This window comes from Lagenorhynchus albirostris, chromosome 17, assembly GCF_949774975.1.
Source record: "Lagenorhynchus albirostris chromosome 17, mLagAlb1.1, whole genome shotgun sequence".
NCBI lineage: Eukaryota > Metazoa > Chordata > Mammalia > Artiodactyla > Delphinidae > Lagenorhynchus > Lagenorhynchus albirostris.
In genome coordinates, this window is record NC_083111.1 from 12,003,692 (window position 1) to 12,031,007 (window position 27,316).

The window sequence follows — 27,316 nt, forward strand, 5'->3', positions numbered from 1 at the left end:
TCTATATTTCCCTTCATTTCCTCATTATCTCTAACAGTTTTTTTAAAAGAATGGAACAAGTTTTCTCTTTGTTAGAACATATCTGTTTAAAGTATTCAGTAAGCATCACATGACCCAATTATGTAATATGTCTAAGGAAATGTTGCTTACTCTTTTCTAATTGGGTCCATTTCATTTGCATTGAAATCTGCACTAAGGGGAGAAATCACTGTCCCTAAATGATATCCCAGTGAAGGAAGTTTGCAAATAAACTTTATTATACTAAGAATTCCTTTATAAAAATGAACTATATTTTCATGCATTATAATAATTAGGTATAATTCCAGGAAACTATGTATTAACTTATAGTTTTATTACTGATATAAAAGAAAACTTCAAATACTGTACAGTGAAGTGTGCTGTAGAACTCTATATAGATGGAATACACTATTACCAATTATTTATTACTCAAGTGTAATATATACAGCAATCACAAAATCAGAAAATAATGGATAACAGCCAGTGCTTTAGGGATGGTAGAACATCTATACTATTTTATTGAGCAGTTAAAGCACTTGCTATTTAATTTTTTCTAAATATTTACACTATTACACTTATTTTTACATATTCTTAATAACATTTCCCTCTAAAAAGCAGACTCTCCAGCTCTTGGCACTAATTCTTAAAGTCAAATAAACCTGAAAATACTGACAACCTTTTCAGTCCTTTATTGCTCTACCACAGGCATAAAAGCTCAGGAAGGGACTTGTGCATTCTAAAGAAAAGTATGCAATACCTTAAAATTTTTAAATACTAAGTAATTGATACTCACAAGCAGATAACATCAACTAAAACGTTTTTTTTTTACTAGTTTTCCTTTTCTTTTACAAGAGAATCATCGTATTAATATTATACTAAAAAGCATGTAGACTCCATAATTTAAAAAGTTAAATGTCAGATATACAAGTAATGGCATTTTCTCCAATAATTCACAATTTTTACAATTTCTGCTATTTTGGAGCAAACATTAAAATTCTCACAATTTAAGTATCATTAAATATGAATTGAAACACTTAGCATCTCAAAGAATTATTAAGAATGGCAGAACTTACAATTAACTACAAATCTTACATTGGTGATATAGCCCCTTTTGTTATTTCTTAAGTAAACATTCTACTGTGGTATGTTTTCAAGTGAATAGTTCTGGTTTGAAAAATTATATTAAGAGCCTTGAGGTTATGCAATTTTGTTAAATTACATGATAACCTGGAAATGTAGGATATATCTACTCCAACTTAGAGTATGTATCTCACTACTACTGTTATAAGAGGTAATTTTAAATTCATATTAAGATGAGTGGAGTTTAATCTGATTTTGCAAAGGTTTTTATGAAAATCTTAATATGGAAACCTTGTTTTGAGAACCATGAATCTCTCAATATCTGCTCTGCAATATTTTATGTCTGGGCCAATTAAAATTCCTGTTTGAAAAATGAAGACCAAATGGTATTGATATTCTGAAATAAACATTTTATGATATTGTCACTATATTGACCAAAGCTTAATTAAAGACAGAAGTTGTAAGTCTATTTCATACTTAAAGGTTGGTTAGTAGTGAGGTCTAAATTTTTTAGAGAAATGTTCACTAGCAGCCAGTTATTAGTAGGTAACTACATAAAATAATACTGTTATAAACTTTGCAGTTAGTAGCTAACATGTGATGTCAGTACAATTCTCAGAAACCTGTCATTAGTATGTGAGTTGCTAGTAAGTGATCTTCCCTGAGGTAAGAGACCATATGCAAAAGTTTGCTAATTTCCAATAAAGTTAGATTCTTAAAAATAATGGCAATAAGGACCTGTGTGGCTGGGAATCATAGATGCATTTCACTTTGTTATCTTAATTGCAAGCAGTAGGCTTGACTGTAAAAACGAAACTAAAAATCATCAGAAGATATAAAGCAAGTTTCACAGTCAATAGCACTTGCTAAATTTCTCAGGTCTTGAGCTTAACATTTTCCAATAAAATACCTGAAATATAGTGAAAGGAGGGGAAATGGGCCTTAGGCTTGCTCTTTAACTAGCTCCTGAGTAACCATTCCCTTGGAGTTCATTATATTCTTGCTCATAATATTTGACAGTGTCTTGTTTTCTTCAATTTCAACCAGTTTCTCACAACCAGTATTCTAGACACACATCATCTTCAACTCTACCTGGACTTTGGGTCATATAGTCAACCTTGGTATGACTAACTATAAAATGGATTAGTGAAGAAAAAAATTTACTTCAATTTTCAGTTAAACATTGCAAATAGAATTTAACTATAGGACTGAATTAGAGTTATAACATTACATGTAGGGCTAAGAAAATATTTCAACTAATTTATGATCCCTAGGTTGGACTCAAAGTTGCGGATGTCCTGGTAGTATTAAAATGGTAGTACTAAAAAAATAATCATTCCTATAATTATGTATTTGATTATGATAACCATATGGAAGGGCAAACGATGGTAGTCAAGAACTTAAAGAAATTCTGCTCTAAAACTTTTTTGTGAAGATGATACCTGGCCCACTTCTCAAAAACCATTAATTACTGCAACCAAATTTCAGCTATCTAAAATAATTTCAAGAAACCTGACCATTCTCAGAATCGAGCCTTTTATTCTTTATCAAGGGAGAACCCAAACTATTATTATAATGTTCACACCTAACCAGCTTCTAAATAGCACTGCTCTGGCAAGAGAAATTAATAGTGTTGTCAAAGATTAGCCTGCCTTCTAATGTTCACAGGTGCATTCTAGTTTGACTAAATGCAAAAGTATTTAATAGGGAGATAAAATGTGCATCTGATATTTTTACTTTATGCTATGAAATTATATTTGTCAGTTATTAACTAAACATACCGAGCCACAGGTGAAGAAAATATTTGTTAAAAGGTGATTATATCATTTACCTGGAAGCAATGCATTCGTTTGTTAACCAGTTTTCCTGTATTTAAACTAAAAAAAGTATGTGGTGATGGAGGGGCGGGAGGGTGTTAGTGGCTGAAAAAACCCAAAAATAATTATAGTGGTTAGTGATATTTGTAATTTTTAATTTAACACACAGAAGTCACCTGTACTAACCAAATGGGAAATATTATTTGGTAGCTGCAGTTCTTTATGCAAAACTAGTACACAATATAAAAGTTCTAAAATTTCCTTATATTTATAGACATAGAGAGAGGTATCTGAAAGTAAATTTAGAAGAAGAATGGAGACAATATGGTTTTAAAAATGTGATAATGTGATAAAACTAACCCAAATATGTATCTTCCTCAGATATCACCTGCAAAATATCTAGAGTCTCCATTCTTTCCCTATTCAAAATAAAGTAGTTAACTTAATAAGTGAATTCATCAGAGATACTTTCATAGAAAGAAACCAAAAACTCCCTTATTTGGAAACACAAGTTAAAGTTCTGTCTATATTCCTTTATGAATCAACAGGTTGACATTTTAAAACACCTGATAATATAATTTCTGATGTACATTTTCTTGAAATGCAAACGGTTCTGCATCTGTTAACACGAGCAAACAGAGAGAGCCAGGCTTTAAATGCTCTAGATAAGAGATTGTATTAACATACATTTTGTCTTTCATCCATTCAAATTCAACTTAATTTCAGTGAACAGAGGAAAAAGATGGATTAACGTGTACATTTCAGAATACAGATTTGCAGAATAGGATAAAATAGTGCAATACCAGTCTCAGGATAAACATTCTTTAAGGAGTAAACGTGAAAGCTGCTTCTTGAGGAAACTGGCACTAAAGATTTGATGAATACACTATTTAAGCAAATGCCTGGTTGATCAGGGTATGACGCAGTCAAATTTGCATCCAAATCCAAGTGAAGCCAACAAATGAAGAAAATCTTATGGATTCTAAGAAAAAAGGGAAACATTTTTGGTTCAATGGGGCTCAAATACATTTAGCATATACAAGCTTAAATACCATTGATCAAAATTGTAGAACAATGTAACTCATTCATAAAGATAAATTCTTATTTATAAATGCTCTGTGAATCTGACAAACTCTGAAAATTAGAGATTAACTACTGCTACCATTATTTTTATTATTTTCTACCACACATTGCAATCAACTTTTCTGCAAGATTAAAGGACAAAAATTTGGTAGTACTTGACCAGGCCAGGATTCAAAATAATGGTAACATATTATCAACAACAGAGCACACACTTGGCTGTGTTGGCTCAGACAGCAACATTACTGAATCACATTGACTTTATCATTCTAGAATAGTTATCTTCCCCAACCTTGCTCAAATCAGCAAAATGTTATATCATTACACTACATTCTCAAGATAGTTTCACCAAGAATATATATCTCTATGAATGTGTTCATGTTCACAAAAGTGTCAGGATCCCAGTGTCTAACATATCCTTTTATGAATTTCAAGATACAATTTACTTCAGATAACCTTCAAATTTACATAAATCCTTTGACACGCTAATAAATATGTGGAATGGTTACCCTGATGACATCAACATTAGCAAAATCTTATTTCCCCCCAGCCCTAGCCTTTTCAGAAATCAAACATAAGTAGCAAGAGAATTTTCATGTTTTAAACATTAAGACTTTCATGGAATTAAAATTACAGTGAACCACATATATGGAAGAAAGTCATTTCAGCGGATCTAATAACTAATTTATAGGAATTTAGAGCCAGCCTGGGCAGCAGTATATTAAAAGCTATTGCCAATCACACACTTGCTATCATGCACTGAATAACAAGATATAATCTTTGAATTATATACGTACAAGATTTTTAATGACTAATCAAGTTATGTGGCCCAGCCAACAAATATTACATGTTCACAATAAACATTCTGCCTTTATTAGCCTCTAATTAAATCAAGAGTGATCCATTGGCTCAGTTGTGTTTGTCATCTCAGCATCTTGACTATCCATCTCTTCAGGCTCCTCCACGGAATTTCCCTTTTGTGCTTTTGACCTTGTAGCAAGTGCTGCTCCCAGTGCCTCTGCCACACAGCCATCAGTTGTTTCCGTGTTCAAATTTTCAGTGCCACCAGTTAGAGAAAAAGATTCAGGTAAGCCAGTCTGAAGACTCCCAGACTTCACAGAAGGACTCACAACTTCGACGTTCCTTTGAGGAAGATCAGACAGTGACTGCTCTGTACTTTGATCCCGCAAGTGCTTGTCCATCGACGCCTGAATAGAAGAAACCATTTCCTGCAATTTTTTTCGCTGGGCCTCAACCATATCAGGATCAAGCTGCCTGCTGTCTCTCATTGTAACTACTCCAGGAGCTATTCGAATAAGCTCACTGTTACTAGGAGCAGCTGTGAATACAGAAGGCTCTGTTTTAATGGAACTACTAAAGTGTGTCCCTGTGGTCTGCTTCCTTACAACTGGAGTTTCCCTAGCTCTTGGCTCAAGGTGTGGGGTACTGGATGCAGTTCCTAGAGAATGCCCTTTTCCCTGAAAGGCAGTCACATTATGAAGCTGCTCGGATTTCTTTTTCACTACTCCACCACTACCTAGTTTTAATAACCCATGTGAGGGACTTGACTCCCTACTTCTTGTCGTAGCCTCTGCTCGAACCTGACTTACAGCCTCTTTGACTAAATCTTCAACATCAGGACCGATGGGGAAATGTCCTGCAGCATCCACACACAACTCCAGCCTATCTTCAGAAGCATTATAGACAAAGGTTTTGCCAGGCAGATGTGGAAAAGTGCAATGCTTGCCATCAGCCATACCTGAAGAGAGGAAAAAGAATTTAACATATTAAAATCTTACTTGAAAGGTATAGTAAAGACAATTATAATTGAAATAGTAAACTTCCAATAATAATTTACAGGTAACAGCTTTCAAAACAAACTTAATTAGCAAATAATTTATTACACTTATTAATAGAATTTAATGCTATTACAAAAAAAGAAATACCACCATAAACCTTAATGTAGTTTCCCAGGGGATTTGAAAAATATATATCATTAACCTATCACAAGGTTAGGAAAGTTAGGCTTGAAACAAACCTTTTGTTAGGCTTGAAACAAACCTGTTTGTTAGGCTTGAAACAAACAGCTTGCATAAGAAAAACACTAGCAATTGTGTTAGTAAAGCATTTGCTCATAGTAAAGCAATAAGAAAATATACTTTCATTTAGTAAAATTCAAATTATAAACTTTAAAAATACCTATAAGGGCAAAGTGTTGTGTACATATGTTGCGCAGTGTGTTGAATTAAAAATCATAAGTGATTCTATTAAATTACAGAATACCAGAATAAAAGTTTTCTCTGTGTATATATATGTATTTTTCACAAATATAAAAAGTATGAACTTTCAAAATAAGATACTCCATATTAAATAGGTGTGGAGGCACATTTAGGAAAGCTAGGATTAAGGAAGGCACTGTGACTTAAGTATAACTGGAAGAACTGACATTTGGTTACAAAAGATTAATAACATTGTATTCAATTCAATTCCTTTGAAATAGTTGTACTTCATGTTACAACTCTTATTTCTCTCTGGCAGATCAGAACCACCAAAACAAGAGTGAGTTATGGATGCTCTTCAAATGGCCCAGTGTGATATACTTTCTCACAGTCAATGCAGCAGTAGAGGGTAAGAATTTTAAAGCAGGCTTCCCTTTATTTTCTAGCTGAAGAGTTTGGTCTCACTACATGGTATTTCAAATTTTTATACTTTTTCCAGCCTGGGCATAAAAAAATTGCATGTGTGTTTTAAGCTATCCAATATCTTTACATTTTAAGTATAGACTCCAAATATGCAAAAATAAGGGTTTTCAACTTTTATGAAACCACAGATTTTCTATGTTTAAAAAAAATGAACTTTTAATAATATATGGGTATGTTTATGGCAAAATATAAAGGCAAAAGCAAACTAGTTTAAAATGAATGAGACTGTTAGTAAGTACTATAGAAATTCAGAGAGGGGAAGGATGAATGAACTCTGGAATGCTTTGTGGGCACTTAGGTAGTCTTTCTCCAGTTTTGCAGGTTATTAAGAATAGTCCCTTCCTCTCTGAAAAAAGCTACGGAGTGGTTCTAATGTATCTTACTGTGAATATTCCAAATAATCAGAGAAAAAAACAACTTCAAATGAATAAATACCATATAGTAAGTTCAAATAAACATTCATTTCAGTGAAAATCTAATGAGAATTTCCTCTTGGCACATTTTTGGCAGAGAGAACTGACAAAAATAGATGTACAAAAATTAAAATCAGAGATGTCTAAATAGTACCTTTCAGAGTACAACCCTTAAATCAGTTTACCTTCTACCAATCCCCTACCTCAGAGATCTGTAAACCATAGCTCAGGAAACAAAGGTAGCAAAAAAGAGAATTTTGAATGGTAAGGCCAGGGATGCCCCAAGGAAAAGCTTTTAAACAATCATTTCAATAGATAACAACTATTGAGCCTCACTATATGCCAGGAGCTAAAGTAGACCCTGAAGATTCCAAAATAAAATGTAATTGTTAGGAGATGGAGACAAGTGTCAATAGACAATTATAATGCAATCAGGTAAGTATAACAATGAGTATAGTACTTATTTCAACTAATTATTTGAGGATTATATGAGAACACATGCAAAGCACATACCACAGTGCCTAATATACATCATGCAGTCAATAGTTTTAATTTCTATATTAGATCACAAGGGTTTGTAGTCGTTTCCAGGCTGCTACTGTGATGCTTTCCCTTGGCTATCCCTGGAAAGAATCACGGTCCCACACGTTTATCACAGTATTATTTACAATGAAACACTGGAAACAATCTAAGCTTCAACAAGAAGAGAAGGGTTAAGAAAATTACAGTCTATCTACCTGACAGAAGTAATATGCAGCTATTAATACTGATATAAATAAGTAACCTATGATGCCTCATTGATACAGTAAAATATGCATAATACAGGAAAATAGCAGGAAGCAAATCTAAGTATTGGAATTACAATCATGACCAAAAAATGCATGTATAAGACAAGTATTTAGCAATTATAGGTGATATTCCCCATTTCTATAGTTTCTAGACTTTTTACATTATTAAAAAACTTTAAAATATATGTTGAAAAATCAATACAAATACTGTGTTGTGATTAAATAATCATTTAGGTTTTATATAACTTATATAGTCCTTTGAATTTTAAGAAACAAGGTGTATTAAAATTTCTATATCATATATCAACAATTCTATTGCACATATACACCAAAAGACATGTATAATAATATTTATAGCTACATTCTTTCTTACATCAAAAAACTGGAAACTACCTAAAGTGCATCAGAACAATGCATTAATTAATTTAAAAATAACTTTCCAAACATAAAGAATAGGAATATTAAAAGTCTATCTGTTATATTGGGCAATATGTCTGTTCAAATGTAGATATAACCATCCATCTGTTAGGGTGGATTTGAACAAAGTAAGAGAATTATGTTCTTTTCCAATTTTTGGAGGGTATGGGTGTATGTCTGGGGGTGAGGAGGGCTTGTTATGCTTTGATTCTTTGACCACGGGATGATGATAATGATTTGCCACATGAATCTGTCCTAAAAATAGAGGTAACATTTTACCACAAATATCAGATGAAATTATATTTTGAAAGGTAAAATGATTTTCTGATGGTGACCCATTTCAAATGGCTGTGTTACAGTCAAAAATTTTAAAAATAATTCTGCAAATAACAGCTGGGATTCTAATAATAATAACAAACATTAGCTAAGTATTTATTAGGTACCAGGCCCTTTGCTAACTGCTTTATGTGCACAATCTCATTTGATCCTAATAATAACCCCGATATTATCATACCCACTTTACAAATAGAGAAACTGAGACTTAGAAGTCACACAGGAATAAGTAGTAGAACCAAAATTTAGTATCAGATGTTGCTACTCCAGAGCTCTAAACTCCCTCCTAATAAGAATAAATACCACAGGTAACATTTAAAAAATATAACAGCTCTACTGACATATAATTCACACACAGCTCACCCATTTTAAGTGTACAGTTCAATGTTTTTTAGCATATTCAGAGTTGTGTAGCCATCACCACAATCACTTTTAGAACATATTCCCAGAAAGAAACCCTGAACCCATTAGCAGTCACTCCCATTTCCTCCCCCATCCCATTCCCAGCCCTAGGCAACCACTGATTTACTCTCTCTGTCTCTCTAGGTGTGCCTATTCTGTCATTTATATGACTTTTCATATAAGTAACATAATACAATATATGGTCTTTTGTTTCTGGCTTGTTTCATGTAGCATAAGATTTTCAAGGTTCATCAGTGTGGTCTGTATCAGTACTGCATTCCCATTCCTTTCTATTGCCAAGTAATATTTCATTGTATGGATATATCACATCTTACTTATCCAGTGTCTAAGTTGATAGACATTTGCATTGTTTCCAGTTCTGACTACTATGAATAATGCTATTATGAACATCTGTGTACAAGTTTTTTGTGGACACGTTTTCATTTCTCTCGGGTATACACCTAAGAGTGAATTGCTGGGTTATATAGTAGCTCCATCTTAAATCTTCTGAGCAACTGCCAGACTTTCTTCCCAAGCGGCTGCACTATTTTACATTCCCACCAGGATTTCCTTGCCCACCATTCTTAATATCTGTCTTTGTGATTATAGCCTTGCTAGTGAGTATGAAGTACTATCTCATTGTGGTTCTGATTTGCATTTCCCTATGGTTAATGATGTTGAGCATCAGTTCATGTGCTTATTGGCCATTTATATACTTTCTCTGGATCCTTTGCCCATTTTTAACTGGGTTGTCTTTTTACTGCTGAGTTCTTTATATTCTAGATGCAAATCTATTATCTGATATATAATATGCAAAATTTTCTCATTCTGTGAGTTGTTATTTCACTTTCATGTTGGTGTCCTTGCAGCACAAAAATTTGTTTTTATTTAGCTACGTTTTTTTGCTTGTACTTTTGGTGTCATATCTAAAAAGATTTTGCCTAATGCAAAGTCAAGAAGTTTTATGCCTATGTTTTCTTCTAAGAGCTTTCTAGTTTTAGCTCTCATACTCCAGTTTTTTTATACATTTTGAGTTAATTTTGTATTTGGTGGGAAGGAGAGGTCAAACTTCATTCTTTTGCATGTGGATATCCAGTTGTCCCAGCCCTGTTCACTGATAAAACTATTCTTTCCCGTATTAAATTGTCTTAGCATCACAGCTAACATTTTAAAAATAATTTCAAACCAAAACCAAAAAACTATTTAGAAAATAATCAAGAGCGTCATCCCCACACCACCCACCACAACCCTCCCACACACAAAAACAACTGAGGGAAGTTATTTTCAGTCCTATGAAAGACAGTGCATACTTACCCCAATTACTGGGAGCCCTATCATCAATCATAATTAAGTAATAACTTTTTTTTTTTTTATCACAAATGAGGTCTTTTATTTGTCACCATTAAAAGTCTGATTTTTAAACAGATTCCTGGACTGGTGGCTCATATCCATCAGCTCGTTCAACTTTAGCACCTGTCTCGTCCCCAGTAGCTTTTCCAGAACTACTACCTTCACCATGTAGCTCCATGAGTTTTCCCAATTCAAACTTGGGCTTCTTCAGCATTTTTACTTTTCTAACAAAGACATCATGGAGTGGATAAATAGATTGGCAGGCCTTTTCTATGTCTTTTCCAATGCTGTCTGGAATCAATTTATTGACCACCTCTTTCAAGTCATTTGTCTGCACCTCTCGGGTCATGATTTCCATCATCTTCTTGCGGATCTGGCGGACCTGCTGGTGCTGGGCATAAGAGGTCTTCCGAATCTGATTGTTGCGTTTTTTAGTAAAACCCACACAGAAGAGACGAAGCAAATAACCATCGGTAGTCTTGACATCAACATGAGCTTCAATCATGGTACTTTCTTCTTGGCTCCCTTTTTACCGCCTTTCGTAAGGCGCTTGTTCTTTCCGACCGCCATGGTGCTGCTCCGAGAGCCAAAAAGCAGTAATAACTTTTTAAAAACCACTAACTGGGGCTTCTCTGGTGGCACAGTGGTTGAGAATCCGCCTGCCAATGCAGGGGACACGGGTTCGAGCCCTGGTCCAGGAAAATCCCACATACTGCAGAGCAACTAAGCCCGTGTGCCACAACTACTGAGCCTGTGCCCTAGAGCCTGCGAGCCACAACTACTGAGCCCACGTGCCACAACTACTGAAGCCTGCGTGCCTAGAGCCCGTGCTCTGCAACGAGAAGCCACCGCAATGAGAAGCCTGTGCACCGCGACAAAGAGTTGCCCCCGTTCGCTGCAACTGGAGAAAGCCCGCGCGCAGCAACAAAGACCCAACGCAGCCAAAAATTAATTAATTTATTTAAAAAAACATTAACTGGTATTGATATATTTCAGAAGGTAGAATGAAGTGAAAGATGTAAAGTTCTTTAAAAAAAAAAAAAAGATGTAAAGTTAAAAAGAAAGGGATGCAGGGCTTCCCTGGTGGCGCAGTGGTTGAGAGTCCACCTGCCGATGCAGGGGACATGGGTTCGTGCCCCGGTCTGGTACGATCCCACATGCCGCAGAGCGGCTGGGCCCGTGAGCCATGGCTGCTGAGCCTGCGCGTCCGGAGCCTGTGCTCCGTAACGGAAGAGGCCACAATAGTGAGAGGCCCACATACCGCAAAAAAAAAAAAAAAAAAAAAAAAAAAAGGGATGCAAAAAAAAAGGCAGGGGGATGCTCAGAGAGAAATTTATAGCTTTAAATACTTATATTAGAAAACAAAAATTTGTAATCAATAATCTAAGTTTCTACTTAAAGAAACTAGGAAGTGCAAATTAAATCCAAAGGAAGCATAAGAAAGAAAAAGTAAAGATAATAGCAGAAGACAAAGAAAATGAAATGAGGAAAACAATGCAGAAAACCTATAAAACCAAAGCTGTTTCTTTGAAAAGATCAATAAAACTGATAAACCATTAGCTGGACTAGTCAGCAAAACAAGAAAGGCACAAATTGCCAATATCAGAAATGACAGAGCTATAGACCTTGAAGACATTAAAAGGACAGTAAGGGAATATTATAAACAACTTTATGCCAATAAAATTGATAACTTAGATGAAATGGACAGATTTCTTGAAAGGCAAAACTAACAAAGCTTATTCAAGAAGAAAGGAATAACCTTAACAGCAGTCTATTAAAGAAATTAAATTCATAGTTAAAAACCATCCAATAAAGAAAACTCCAAGCACAGATGGCTTCACTGGTGAATTCTACCAGTGAATGGTGAATTCTACCATTTAAGAAAGAAATAATATGAAAGCTATTACAAAATCTACCAGAAAACAGAAAAGGAGTGAACACTTCCCAACTCAATTTTCTGAAGCCAACATTACCCTGATTAAACAGTCATTACAAGAAAACTACATATCATTATTATGCCTCATGAATACGGTCACAAAAACATTCAACAAAATATTAGCAAAGGGGCTTCCCTGGTGGCACAGTGGTTAAGAATCTGCCTCTCAAGGCAGGGGACGTGGGTCTGATCCCTGGTCAGGGAACTAGATCCCACACGCAAAGCGTAACTAAGAGTTCACATGCCACAACTAAGGAGCCCGTAAGCCGCAACTAAGGAGCCCACCAGCTGCAACTAAAGGAGCCAGCAAGCCACAACTAAGGAGTCCGGAAGCCGCAACTAAGGAGCCCACCTGTCGCAACTAAGACTTGGCACAGCCAAAAATAAATAAATAAACAAAAAAATTTTTTTAATGGATTATAAAAAAAGAAAGAAAAGAATCCAGCATGTGACATTGGTTCAACAGTCAAAAATCAATGTAGTTCACACTATCAACAAACTAAAAAGAAAGCCCTTATAAGATCATTTCAATAGATGTGGGAAAAGAGCACCTGATAATATTCAACATCCATTCACGATACTATAAAACCATCAATAAACTAGGAATAGAAGGGAATGTCCTCAACCTGACAAAGGGCATTTCTGAAAAACCTACAAGTTTGAATGCTTTCCACCTTAGACCAGCAACAAGGCAAGGATATCCACTCTCACCACGCTATTCAACACTGAATTTATAGCCAGTGCAAAAAAGCAAGAGAGGGCTTCCCTGGTGGCGCAGTGGTTGAGAGTCCGCCTGCCAATGCAGGGGACATGGGTTCATGCCCCGCTCCGGGAGGATCCCACGTGCCGCAGAGCAGCTGGGCCCGTGAGCCATGGCCACTGAGCCTGGGCGTCCGGAGCCTGTGCTCCACAATGGGAGAGGCCACAACAGTGAGAGGCCTGCGTACTGCAAAAAACAAAACAAACAAAAAAAAACTAATACTACCAAGTGCTGGAGGAATACAAAATGGTCCAGCCAATCTGGAAATGGTCTGGAAGTTTCTTATAAAGATGAGCATATACTTAACACATTTTTCAGCAATCCCACTCCTAGGTATTTACCAAAGAAAAGTGAAAACATACGTCCACACAAAGATGTGTACACAAATGTTTATAGTGGCTTTATTCATAGTAGCCAAAAACTAAAAACAAACTAAATGTCCTTCAATTGGTTATGGAATTTTTAAAATGTGATACATACATACAATGGAATAATACTCAGCAATAAAAAACAAATAAACTACATGCAACCAGACGGATGAATCTCAAAAGCACTAGGCTAAAAACTGAAATTGACAAAATATTTCCGTAAAGGGGCAACCTGGTAAATATTTTAGGTTTTGCAGACCATATAGTCTCTGTCACAACTATTCAACTCTGCCACTGCACTGCGAAAGCAGCCACAGACAATATGTAAACATGAGTGTGGTTGTGGTCTGATAAAACTTTATATACAACAGGCAGCGGGCCTGGTATGGCTCACGGGTAGGAGTTTGCCAACCCCTGTGCTCAATCAAAGAAGCCGACACAAAAGGTTAAACGATATGGTCCCATTTATACGGTGATATGAAAAAGGAAAACATATAGAGACAGAAATCAAATCAGTAGTTGCCAGAGCCTAGGGGGAGAGGTAAGGGATTAATTAGAAAGGGGCACAAGGCGACTTTTTTGGAATGGTGGAAATACTCTATATCTTGATTGTGGTAGTGGTTACGTGACTGTATATGTTTGTCAAAATTCACATGCCTGTATTCCTAAAAAGGGTGAGTTTTACTGTATGCAAATTATGTTTCAATAATCCTATCTTAGGAAGGAAGGGAGGGAGGGAGGGAGGGAGGGAGGGAGGGAGGGAGGGAGGAAGGAAGGAAGCAAGGCAACTGGCCAGCTGGCTATTCTTTGGTCCCCAATTCAATAAATCAAAAGAAAAAACATTTTTTGAGACAATCAAAAATCAAGGAAATTTAAACACTGACTGGATAGTTGGTGATATCTTAAAAATTACTGTTCGTACTTTTTAGATGTGATAATGGTATTATGGTTATTTTTTAAAAAGAAAAAAAACAGTGCTTACTTTTAGAAATACATACTGAAGTTCTTACAGATGAAATTATGTCTGAGATTTATTTCAAAACAGTCCATTTGAGATGGGGTAGGTAGAAATGTACTGATAATTATTGAACCTGGGTGGTAGGTAAATAGGGGTTCATTACATTATTCTTGCTACTTTTATGTGTTTCAACATTTCTACAATAGCCAAGTTGGGTTTTGTTTTTTTAAGAAGGAAAAAGAAGTGTATGAGAAAGAAAAAAAACAAACAAACATAAAATAGAGATTATGTACTTAATATCTACAGAGGTCAGGTAGGTAAGAAAGTGAGATAAGCCAGAGTGATAAAGTCTGGGGCCAAAAGTACTCACATCAAATTTTTGATAAAACACATGGGGTCCAAACATACATACTGGCAACCTCTCTCTTGAAACTGTGAAGATACAGTTATACACTTGCACATATCTTTATAAACAATGTATACCCAATGTGAAAAGAGGTTAAATGTAAAGTGAGCTGTTTCCTAGAATCCAGAAAATACTGAGGTATATAGTAATCATAGTCAAAACACAACAACAAAAAAACACTGTATTATCTGGTTCTGGGACAGTCACTAGCATTATAAACAAATCGGCGTCTAATTTCACAATTTGTCTTTAGTTGTTAAGGATCATATACATAACTTAAATGAGAAAACAGGAGAAAGAAAGTGATAGGAGATTTTTAGTAATATTATAGCAGAAAACGTAGCTGACCATATCAGGATAATAATCCATTTTAACTAGGCAGACTGATAAAGAAAAATATGTACCTAATATTAACACTGGAAATAGTTTCATAAGAATATTATCTGAACTTTCTTAATCTTAGAATAGCTTGAGTGGAGATATTATCTAAGAATAAAATCAGAAAGCAACTATACCCATGGTTTTCTTCATAATATTGTAGAATACGCCACCCTGCTGGAACATGTGAGGAAGCCCCTTTGCATAAGACCATACATCTTCTCCTGTAAAATAAAGATACAGTATTAGCAACTAACAAGAGAGTTCAACCCAGGCTTGCTTTAATATGGATTAGCCTTGAACAGAGATCGCAAGGCAGACCTCCTAAGTGAGTGATGCAGTCTGGTGTAATACAACATATAGGAAGCGATATGGAATGAGGGAACATGACTAGAAAATGCATGGTCCATCTAAGATGGCAGCCATTGCCAAGTGCTGTCATGGAAGAGTAGAGGCCCAATGTTTCAATATCAAATGGCATTTCAAGAGAAGCCAGAAATCCAGGTTTTTAATGTTTAATTCTCCCCCTTTTTTTTTAATGTCTTCTATTTATTTGTTTATTTATTTTTGGCTGTGCTGGGTCTTCACTGCTGCGCGCAGGCTTTCTCTAGTTGCGGAGAGCAGGGGCTACTCTTCATTGCAGTGCATGGGCTTCTCATTGCAGTGGCTTCTCTTGTTGTGGAGCACGGGCTCTAGGCGCACGGGCTTCAGTAGTTGTGGCACGTGGGCTCAGTAGTTGTGGCTCACGGACTCTAAAGCGCAGGCTCAGTAGTTGTGGTGCACGGGCTTAGTTGCTCTGCGGCATGTGGGATCTAACCCATGTCCCCTGCATTGGCAGGAAGATTCTTAACCACTGCACCACCAGGTAAGTCCCCCCATTTTTAAATGTAGGAACTAATTCAAAAATGTCTTTAGGGGCTTCCATGGTGGCACAGTAGTTGAGAATCTGCCTGCTAATGCAGGGGACACGGGTTCAAGCCCTGGTCTGGGAGGATCCCACATGCTGTGGAGCAACTGGGCCCGTGAGCCACAACTACTGAGCCTGCACGTCTGGAGCCTGTGCTCCGCAACAAGAGAGGCTGCGATAGTGAGAGGCCCGCACTCTGCGATGAAGAGTGGCTCCCGCTTGCCACAACTAGAGAAAGCCCGCGCACAGAAACAGAGACCCAACACAGCAAAAATAAATTAATTAATTAATAAACTCCTACCCCCAACATCTTTAAAAATAAAAAGTGTCTTTAAAGCTGCATGAGTCAATACTAGGCATATTAAACAAAATACATATGAAGACCCAATCCAGTTCAAAGTAAACTAGTATGCAACTGTGGACTAGAACAACAGAAAAGGTTACAGAAAGATACTATGTTTTTAAAGTAGAATATAAAAAATATATTCTATATTTAGGTTAAAACTAATAAAAACAGATGGAAAGGGCTAGGGAGAAAAGTAAATAGGTAGACTGAAGATAAGTAATTAATGTATTTTGTTGTTGCAAAGTTGACTTTTTAAAACAGAAATTTAGGGGGGAAATGACCTATTGATGAGATTTAGAATAAACATTAGAAGCCCACAAAATAGCTATAAGCAACCCACTATTTCACAAAAACGTTGTTTTCAAGAACATCCTTTGACAGTGCCTATTATCAATAAGAAGTTTCAAATAAAAAGTTAAGAATGGGGTCTTCCCTGGTGGCGCAGTGGTTGAGAGTCCGCCTGCTTATGCAGGGGACTCGGGTTCGTGCCCCAGTCTGGGAAGATCCCACATGCCGCGGAGTGGCTGGGCCCGTGAGCCATGGCCGCTGAGCCTGTGCGTCCGGAGCCTGTGCTCTGCAATGGGAGAGGCCACAACAGTGAGACGGCCGCGTACCGCCAAAAAAAAAAAAAAAAAAAAAAAAAAAAAAATCTAAACGGGTGCCAAAATAGTAAACTCCTCAGAACTGAACACCTAAATACTAGTAAGAAAAACGATGTTTCTTAATATTGATACTTTACAAACCCAACTATTCCTTACTTAAGCAGGCAGAACTCTAAAAAGTAATAACTCTATTGAACTGTTTATCAACCTTGTGTTTTCATTATCTACCTAAGAATTATCCATTATCTTCCTAATCTGCCTCGACCATGATATTTGCATACTACAGATATACTGTTTATCTGTTTACATACTATATGTATATCTGTACTTTTTTCATTAAATAGAGTAAGATTTATTTTACCCTCCCCCAAGAACCAATTTTCACCCCCTTCAGACCTATATGGCCCTAGTGAGCATGGATACTCTATTGCTTTAAGGGAAGGATAGATACCACCTAAATCTCTATTGTCTACCCAGCTCTGATCAGGCACTTCACATAATTTCGTTTTCTCCTAACTGAGCCCAATTTTACAGAAAAAGAAACAAGCTCAGAGAGTTTAAATATTTCTCGCAAGATCAAATAGCTAGTAAGCGGCAAAGCCTGGATCTGAATCCTGTATATCGTTCCACAGCTTATACCTTCTCCACCGATACTAAATCTCTACTAAAGGTCAAATCATGTTACAACAAATTTGGCAGAACTATCCATACGCTCTTCTTATAGAAATCCATGGCATCAACAACTGGTTGAAAGAAAAACTAGGCAAATTATTTCCTTTGGTATATACACACTTCTACTGAAGTCATGTTTGTTAGAAACAGAACCAAGAAAAGGGATCAGAGATCAGGAAGCAAGGATTGTGACACTGCACAAGTCCCCCATCAGTCACAGATGGCTCTCTGCTACATTTCTCTCCATTCCTTCTACAACTGACCTGGTTCAGGCCCATCTCCTGCCTGAAGCACTGCCACCGCCTCAAAATTGGTTTTCCCTCTAATCTTACTCTCCTCAAATCTCTACTCCATACAGCCTTCAGAGTTAAACCTTTAATGGTTCCACCAAACCATATGGTAAGTCCAAGCTCCTTTCTCACGACATAAAAGGCAGCCTAAGATTCCTTACCCTTGCTCCTATCTCACAGCTCTCTCATCATATCCTAACTTGATTTCTACAAAGCAACACCACCAAATTGCTCCAGTTCCCCAAAGACCAGTAATAGCTATGTATTCTTTAAAACTCAATTTAGGTGTCACTTCCTCTAGGATTCTTCTTCAGTGGTGGTTAGGTAAGTATCCTCCTTAATGCTCCCATGCATATAAACACCATAGCCCTGATCACACTGCAGGTTAACTCAGTTTACTTTTCTGTTTCCCCTTCTAGACCAGAAGCTTTTCAGAGTCAGGAAAAGGTCAGTGGCCTATTTCACTTTCTATTCCCGGGCCTGGCACAATGCTGGAGAGCTAGTAGCACTCAGAATTCGTGAAATGAATACTAGCATAAATGAGGTTTTTTCTTTTAATAATGCCTGAGAGATGTCCATGAAAAACTTAATTGAAGCAGCACAACGACAACTGCTCTTTAATGTTATATGGATAAAATGTTAACTAATGGTACCATCTGTACCTCTTCATGAATTTAATAAAACAAAATCATAGCAAAAACAAAAGTAAAGGCTTTTAGGTACAAACTTGCAGTTATAAAATAAATAAGTGACAGGGATGTAATATACAACATGGTGACCATACTTAATAATACCATATTTGAAAACTGCTTAAAAAGGGGGAGGAGGAATAACTCTTCTACCATTTCATTGGAAAACAAATTCTTAGAGAACAGGACTAGTCTGGTAAAGCATCTAACAAATACTATACTAATTCATATTTTTCTGTTAGTCTCCAATTAATTTTGCTTTATAATTCAACTGTTTCTTCATAGTACAACAGTAAAATACTTATATTGAACATACTGCATATATGTATAAATGTAGAAAAAAGTCTATACCACCACCATAGATAAGCTCTGTTCATACCTCGTCTTCCTTGAATCCTTCCTAATAGTCTTCAGTTCTCTCACCTGAACAGTAGTTATTATATATGGCAGTGATATGATGGATGTTTTTTCTTTTGGTTATCTAATTTTTTTCCTCTTTAATAAGAGGTAATTTTTTTAAGTATGTTAAAATTAAACATTTAAAAAATATCATTGTTTTTCTAATTTTTACTACTAGTAACAAAATCATGGGTTAAAAGTGAGTTTAAAAGGTCATCGTTCCAATTTTCTAACTTTAGATATTTTAAAAAGCAATTTGAAGTTTCAACAAGTGAGTAAATTTTAAAATCTAACATCTATATGAAATATATTATTAAAAAAACAAAATAAAAAATATATGAAATATATTAAGTTCCCCCCCAAAATACCTAAGTTAATTCTGAACTCAAGTTCCTATTACCATAAAATAAACTGACCAAAATGTAAATTTAAAGTAGGAACATAGAGCTGTTTCTACTAGAAGAATCCTAAAGGTATTCATTAGCTGAGAAAAATTGTTGCCATCTCTCCACCCTTCCTGCAGATCCTCCCATCTAAAACTGTATCTACCTTATCAATAGTCAAAACCATTTCTAAGAAAGGCATGCTTGTTTCTCTCCTTATACTCAGTCCCTTAAGTGTCTTTTAGTGTCATCATCAGCCATTAAAAGATATATTTATCTCACACACACACACACACACACACACACACACACACACAGAGTCTGATTCTCTCTGGGGAGTGCAAATGTTAAAGAGAACTACTATATTCTACTTTATACATACTTGAGTTCTTTGAATTTTTAAAAATAATATTATCTTATAATTGAAAAAAATGTGAAGGAATAAAGGAAATAGAATTGATGTTTAACTTAATCTTCAAAGTATATTATAAAATCACCATTTATCACTTATGTCATAAATGGTGATTTTATAATATCATACTTTGAAGGTACATATTTACCTTAAGATACACCTATATGCATTCTTTTTATTCAACTTTATGACAGCTCCCCCATTAGAAATATGCTGTCTACAAATCAACTGGAAGGGTTACCAGAGTGTATGTTAAGAATAACAGATGCATTAAGTCCTATCTAGATTTGAAACGTCCTTCACCCAATATTTGAAGAAAAAATTCAAGATGCAATGATATTCAGACCCCAAGTCATCTTAAAAATAAGTGTTTGAATACCACGTGTGATTTTGGAAAAGCCTAAGGCAGTTACTATGAAATTATAAAATATTGTGTAATTTAAAAATGTATACTAAAAACTCATACAGTTCTTTAAGAAAGACAGAAGGTATATAAAAATCACACAAGTTTCTCAACCCCTGAAAGGATGCTAACCTTTGTAAGTAAAGTGGGGTAAATATCTCACAAATAGCCTGATTCCATTACAGCAACTCTGACAAAGCATGTATAAAACTGACAAACCGTTTTTCACAAATCTGTCTTTATCTCTTAAAAGAGAAAATTAACTAAAAAGTTAGTGGAATACAATATTAATAAAAAAGAAATTAGCCTAGTATTTATGGTGGATGATGTACTACTATCTATCATATCTACCACAAAATAGAATCCACAAAAAACTGGTCTATAAGAAAATTTAATTACATATTTTGCAATGCCAGAGTTAAAGTCACTCACATACTGTATAAATAATGAAGATAACAGTCTGAAAAAACTGTTTAATAATGTCCAAGTGGTCTGGATAAAGCAGATTAAAATCTGTGAAATATTACAGGTAGAACACTGTTATTTCATTTTAAACTACCATTGTTAGATTCAAAGTGACTAGTTCCATGAACTGAGCAAAAGATTGATGTACTCACTTAGTCTCGTTGATACAAATAATAATAGATATAAATTCTATTTAATAAATATCCTACTTAAAAACAGTAGATAGGCAACACACACGTCCCTGGCTATTAAGAAGTCAGCCTATTTAATGAAGACACACAATCCTATATCTATCTATCTATCTATCTATATATATCCCCCATACTTTTGTAGCTTTCATCAACAGATCTCCAGCTTCCTTTTCTCTATGTATAAAAATTATAAATGAAAACTATAAAAGTATGGGATGCCCTCAGTTGAGACCCTGCAGGTAAGTTTATGGAGGGCAAGGACCATGTCTCATTCATCTTTGTACCTACAACACAATCTCTAGCTCACAGCAGATGTTCATTTTGCTGACATAATCTGCATTCATTCATTCAACAAGCATGTGCTTGGCACCTAATAAGTGCCAGGGCCTGTACTAGGTGATAAAGTATTTATCGGTGAATAAAACAGGCTACTGTCTCTGCCTCTGTGGCATTTATAATGGGGGAGGCAAATGAGTAAGTAAACCAACAAACAAGATAATGAAAACTTATAACAGGTGCTAAGAGGGAATTGAACAGGGTGCAGTAATAGAGTGGTTTAGCAAAGGTCTCTCAAACCCTTAGATAAGGTGGTCAGGAGACAACCTCTTTAAGAAAGTGGTAGTAAAGCCTTAACCTAAGTGAGAAGGAGGCAGCTATCTGAACAGCAGAAAGCTTGATGAGCTATTTTCTAAACCAACATACCAGCAGCTTAGCTCACATTTGGTAATTCACAAAGTTATTTCTGCACTTTGAAATTTGCAATTTTCTAAATAAACCGTCATTTTCCATTTTCCAGCCCTCTCCAACCTAAACATCAAGAGTTCCTCAGCACTCTTTACACAGGGCTGTGTGTACTTACTTAGCTAACCCCAAACTGACATTTTTACAAACCTATCACTTTTAATTAAGAACATCTTCCAGGGAATTCCCTGTCAGTCCAGTGGTTAGGACTCTGCACTTCCCCTGCAGGGGGCATGGGTTCAATCTCTGGCTGGGGAACTAGGATCCCACAAGCCAGGGGGCCAAAAAAAAAAAAAAAATCTTCTACGTAATTCAAATACAGTTATGAGAGAATTAGAGGTAGAAAACTAATGTTTATAGAGGAACTAATACAGGCCAGGCACTGTCTTAGTACTTTAAAGCAGAAAGTCTCTCAAGAACCACCACCATAAAATTAGCAAAACACTCTTTTTATTCTTAAATTCTGTGTCAGAAGTAGAAGTGGGAGACTTAAAGAAATGTGTGGGTTTGTAGGGGCAGCAACATAAATGCTGGAGGTGAAGAGGGAAGAGATCGTAACAAGAAGACGTTATCTTGGTCAACTCATTGCAGTCCACAGTCCAGTACTCAGATATTCAGGTCCAGAAACCTCAATCCAACCTCAAAAAGTGACTAACTGTAAACGAGAATTATATTTTACTAATTTTCATTATGAAACATATTATGCTGACCAGACTTTTAGACTACTGATCATAATCTCACCCGTGCCAAATTATTAATCTACATGGAGAACACAGCCTTCCAAGTGAATATAATCCTCACCTGCACTCTCACCTGTATTATCAATACTTACACCAGGAAGCTAAATGAGTGATCAGACTACATGCTTGGTGACTGTGCAATCAGTAAAGGGATTCAGATCTTTGAGCCAGGCCACGGTGAGGACTGATCAAATACTCCTGCCCCTCAATTGAGACTACCTTTCTAGTTACCAGAATTTTCACGAACCCCAGTTGATGTATCTTTTCCCCTTGTATAGCAGTGTATAAACATTGCCAAACTCTGCTTTTCAACTCTTTTTCAGTGTTCAGTGCTGACCATCCATTCCATTTCTGCTGACACAGCCTTTCTTTGGATATGTTAATGTCATCTATTTAATTCAATCAAAAAAAAACATTTCAAAGTGCCCACTCCCTGCTGGGCATCATACCAGGTGCTGAACATCCAAGGTTATATATGAGCCACATCCTCAAGAGTTCCTCTTCTATGGAGAAAGACCTCTTTTCCTGTTTTGACCTGGGAGATTGTTGGTTTTCTTAAAAGTGCCTTCAGCACATATCTAAGTTTATCCATTCTGTTATTAATGATGTTATTAAATTTTCAGAGTTGTGGGACTACTTTGCTGTTGCCCTATGTACCAACTACAAGGGGTATCCTGTGGATAGGAGGCAACTGAAGTACTACTGGGGAGTTAAGCAGCTTGCCTGAAATCACTAAATTAACAAGTAGTGGAGCTGGAATTCAAATTCTAGGTCTTTCTCACTCCAAAATTCACAATCTTTTCCTTTATTCCGCGCAGTCTCTAAGAAACTAAAAACTCTTAAGAGATAGAAAAAAAAGCAAAGTGCCTAGCTAGTACATTTCTTGACATAGCCCCCAATTCAATGACTATGTCTGCCAAAATAAAGTCAGCAATATTAAGTTATAGATTTGTATAGGGCTTTTAGATCCCCTATTAACTACTAGGCCCCTAAACTTAACAAGCCAGAAATAAATAATCTTCCTTTTGGAAGGTCAAGGACCAATTCACTGATATTTAGTACTCTTAGAAAACACAATCAAAACCCAGATCACTTTTCCAGTTGAAAGCTCTCATTTCAGCAAAAATAAGGCCCCTCTAATATGTAATGTATTTCAATTTTACTTCTATTTCAAGCCTTAATAAAGCATATTAACAGTAATTTAAACACAAAGATTAATCAATAAAAATAATGTAAAAAGTACACCATTGGATTATTTCCCAAATCTAAAGCTTTAAATCATATATTTGATTGATAATCTATTTTCCTTTAATTTGTGTTGAATTATTAAAAAGAAATGCTTCTTAAGCAACCCCATTAATATCTACCTCGGTTCCTTATGTTTCTCCTCAGTTATAATAGTTCATTACAATTCATGGCAAAGAGTCACCGAGCAAGGAAATTACTTAAACACAAATCCTAATGTACAAATAAGAAAAATGTGATGAACTGGGAAAGGGAGAACAGGAAATGGATGAGAGAGACCATTAGGTGGGAGTACAGTGAGCATATAAACCCAGAAACTGCAATTCATCAAACAGGAAGTCCTGAAATCACATGACACGCAGGAAAATGAAATTTAAAAATAAATGAAAAGGGACAAGGTGGGCAGGCTCAATAGAGCCAAGGGGGAAAAAATGAAAAAGCCTTTAAATGGATCCATTACAAGCCTATTTTTAAAAAAACAATTACAAGAATACGTTATATTTAAATAATCTGGTGACAATTAGGGACTACTTTCACTTTCTTAGTTACGTTTTCCTAATATTTACTCAATAGAAAATCACACTAACATCTATCCACTAACTGTCAAAAAACTAAAGAAAATAATTTTCTTCTAAAATATATAATCAGATAGTTTTTAGGATGACCATTTTTTTCCATGAAGACATCAGAAAAACTCAGCATATTACATTCACAATTAAGAAATACTGTCTGAGTTAAATTGATCTTACCCATTAACGTTGCTAAAAGACACAAGGAGTACATTTCTTTGTCAGCTTGCTCCTGAAGTTCCTTAGATGACAGTTTACCAGTGACAGCACTCTCTTCTTGTTTCACAGTGTGGGCCGAGTGTGTTGCTGCAGACTGACTCCCTTCGGCTTTACTTTTTAGAATCTCTATTGTAATTCTGTCACCATGTTGTAAAGGAACTGGCTCCTTTTCCATTCCTGCCTGGGGTGGCATTAACTCTTTAGGAGGAAAGCCATATCGAATACACTGTAAATATGGAGGAATGTTGAATTCTCTGGCTATGCTTTCCTGAAGTTCAAAAAACGTTGTTGAAGACTTAAGTGTAACCATGGACTGTCGTCCATCATTAGTTGTTATTCGGATCTTCTTCTCCTTAGAAGTGGTTGGTGAATAGGGAGCCTTGGTAGGGGTGGCAGGTGCAGAGGAAGGACCATCACGAACGGTACTGGGAGAAACAGTCCTGGGCTGCCCCTTTTGTTCTTGTTTTAACTTCTCTGTTTTTCGTTTCTGCATTACAGAAGCCTGTTCCGTAATATTCTGTTGAATAGTTCTTTCAGTCTTACTCATATTTAACTCCTCCTTGTGCAAAGTTTTTGTTTTCTGTCCGGTAAGAATAATTTTAGTTGGGAGCTGGGACTCCGACTCTTGTCCTTGTACGTCTCCAACTCTTTGGGCATGAGCACCATCTATATTTACAGGAGTATAATCATCAGGATTCTTTTTGGCAGTCTGATGCAATATAGTGTGGACAACTTTCTGAACCAGGATTTCACTCCCAAATTCACCTGGAAAGTGCTTGGTAACAAGTTTCATGGCAACATCGTAAACATTACTATTCAAAGATGCATCACTTTCATACTGGAACCAATATACTGTTTCTCTGACCACTCTTCCACCCCATTCCAAAGTAATAGGAAAAGCTTCTGGTAGATTGTCATACTCTTTACCATCCCAAAAATGTTTGAATCCACAACCACATTTGCCACCAGTGGACCTAGCATTAGTTCTGTCCCCATCCAAATACACAATAGATCCATCTCCTCTGACTCTTCGCACAGATGTGCCATGGCACCAATTACAAGCTGTCAGGTTACTCAATCCGTAGTCTGGTACCAGAACATCTTTCACTGAATCATATGAGCAAACCAAATTGTTCAAAGGAAAGCTATAATTTTTGTCAGGCCTCAGCTGTCCATGAGTACTTTTTGCCAGGTTATACAGTTTCCCTCCCGGAGCCAACCACTCTGGAGGAACATGAAGTTCAGAAAGGGCACCACAGAGCAAACATTTGTGAAGGCGATTATCCATTACTGCTTTTTTAGCAGCTGCTGTGACTTCTTCAGGCTGAACTCCTATCACCCCTGTCCTCCTGTAGAAATACTGATGGACATCAGCCACCAAACTAGGATGGATACCATGTATGTCCATAAAGACTTCTTCCATAGCAGCAACAAGCCTAAGTAAGTATTTATCCTGCAAACTTCTGTCTCCTCCAATAACACAACCACCGTCCTCCTCAAGTTTGATGTACTTCTTAATGAGGTCCTGAGGCACACCCCATGCTTTAGGAAGCAAATTCATAGGCAGTTTGGGCAAAGCAGCCCCTTTTATGCCTACCAAGGGGATATAATGGTTTCTACCAGAGCTACTCCAGGCAATACAGATGGGTTTGTTCAAATGACCATCTCTCCCAGTGCACTTCTCTGCAGGGATAAGGCCTGGCAGAAAGGTGGCTGAATAATCACCAGAGCTTCGCATGCCACTGAGTGAATCTAACAGAATAATAGGGCGATGCAGCACATTGGCAAGGCCAAATATGTGGATGTTCCTCAGGCCCAAGGGAACACCCTCAGGTGGTACAAACAGAGGGTCACACTCATTGATAATGTCCTCCCACTCAGCGGCATCAATGAAGTCATGGAACAGGGCTTGATATCGGGCCAGGTGCTGCTGAAAGTGCTGTTTAAGATTCTCTCTCAAGGCATGCCAGAAGAGCTCCCGGCCTACTAGAGCCCGGGACACAGCATGCACCAGGCAGTGTCCATCCCCGTCCACATGCACTGGAATGAGGCATTCCTGACTCTTATTGGCCCGCTTGATGTCCTCAAGCGTGTCATGCAAATACAGGAGGCTTCCGGAGCGGTCCTTGCCATAGCCCACCGTGTTCACATGCTCTGGTTCGATGAGGAAGGCGCGGTCCCCCAGTAAAGCGCAATCGAACAGCTCGCCCTGGTTCATGTCCCGGAGAAGCTTAGCCCGGCCTGTCTGCTTGTCCATTCCGTAGCGAGCTAAGATGGGCGACAGCAACTTGCAGTGGTAGTTGGAAAGGCCCATCACCTTTACCAATTCCGTGTTCTTCTTGGGTGCCCCTGTCACCCCGAGCAGCGCGTTCCGCAGCAGGTTGTGCAGCACTACGTCCGGGTCGGTCACCTCCTCCACCCCCAGCAGCTGTTGCTGCTCGTGCCGCTGTCCGCACTCGGTACACTCGATGCTGACAGAACCGGAGGCCGGGAAGAACAGACGCGCCTGGCACTTCGGATCCGGGCAGCTCCCGGAGAGGATTCTCCGGTCTCTCCGCTTCGAGAGCACTCCCGGAGCAGCCGCCGCCGTCGCCGCCAGGGACGGCGGAGTCTGCGGAGCCTCTGGGGGAGGAGGCGGCGGCGGCAGTGGAGGCGGCGGCGGCGGCTGAGACATAGCTCTCGGCTCCCGAGTCTCGCTCCGCGTCCCAAGCGACCCTCAAAGGCTCATAGCCAGACCCCCGCCGGCCCGACTCGGTCTAGTCCAGGCCCAGGGCGAATCACTTTCCTTTCCCTACCAGCTCCTCCTCCTCCTAAGCGAAGGCGGAAGCGCCGGACGT

At 37.2% G+C, this 27,316-nt stretch overlaps 2 protein-coding genes across 2 annotated transcripts; both read right to left on the reverse strand.

Moving 5' to 3' along the window:
• Window positions 1–691: 691 nt before the first annotated feature.
• On the reverse strand, window positions 692–27,316 carry VCPIP1 (valosin containing protein interacting protein 1). The gene is made up of 3 exons (XM_060127991.1): window positions 24,441–27,316; window positions 15,344–15,430; window positions 692–5,754 (listed from the first exon to the last, which is right to left on the reverse strand). Exons 1-3 carry the CDS (start codon window positions 27,151–27,153, stop codon window positions 4,886–4,888), a joined length of 3,669 nt encoding a protein of 1,222 aa, XP_059983974.1. The 5' UTR covers window positions 27,154–27,316; the 3' UTR covers window positions 692–4,885.
• LOC132507823 (small ribosomal subunit protein eS1-like) lies at window positions 10,410–10,925 on the reverse strand. Its single transcript, XM_060127494.1, has one exon. It carries the CDS (start codon window positions 10,903–10,905, stop codon window positions 10,468–10,470), a length of 438 nt encoding a protein of 145 aa, XP_059983477.1. The 5' UTR covers window positions 10,906–10,925; the 3' UTR covers window positions 10,410–10,467.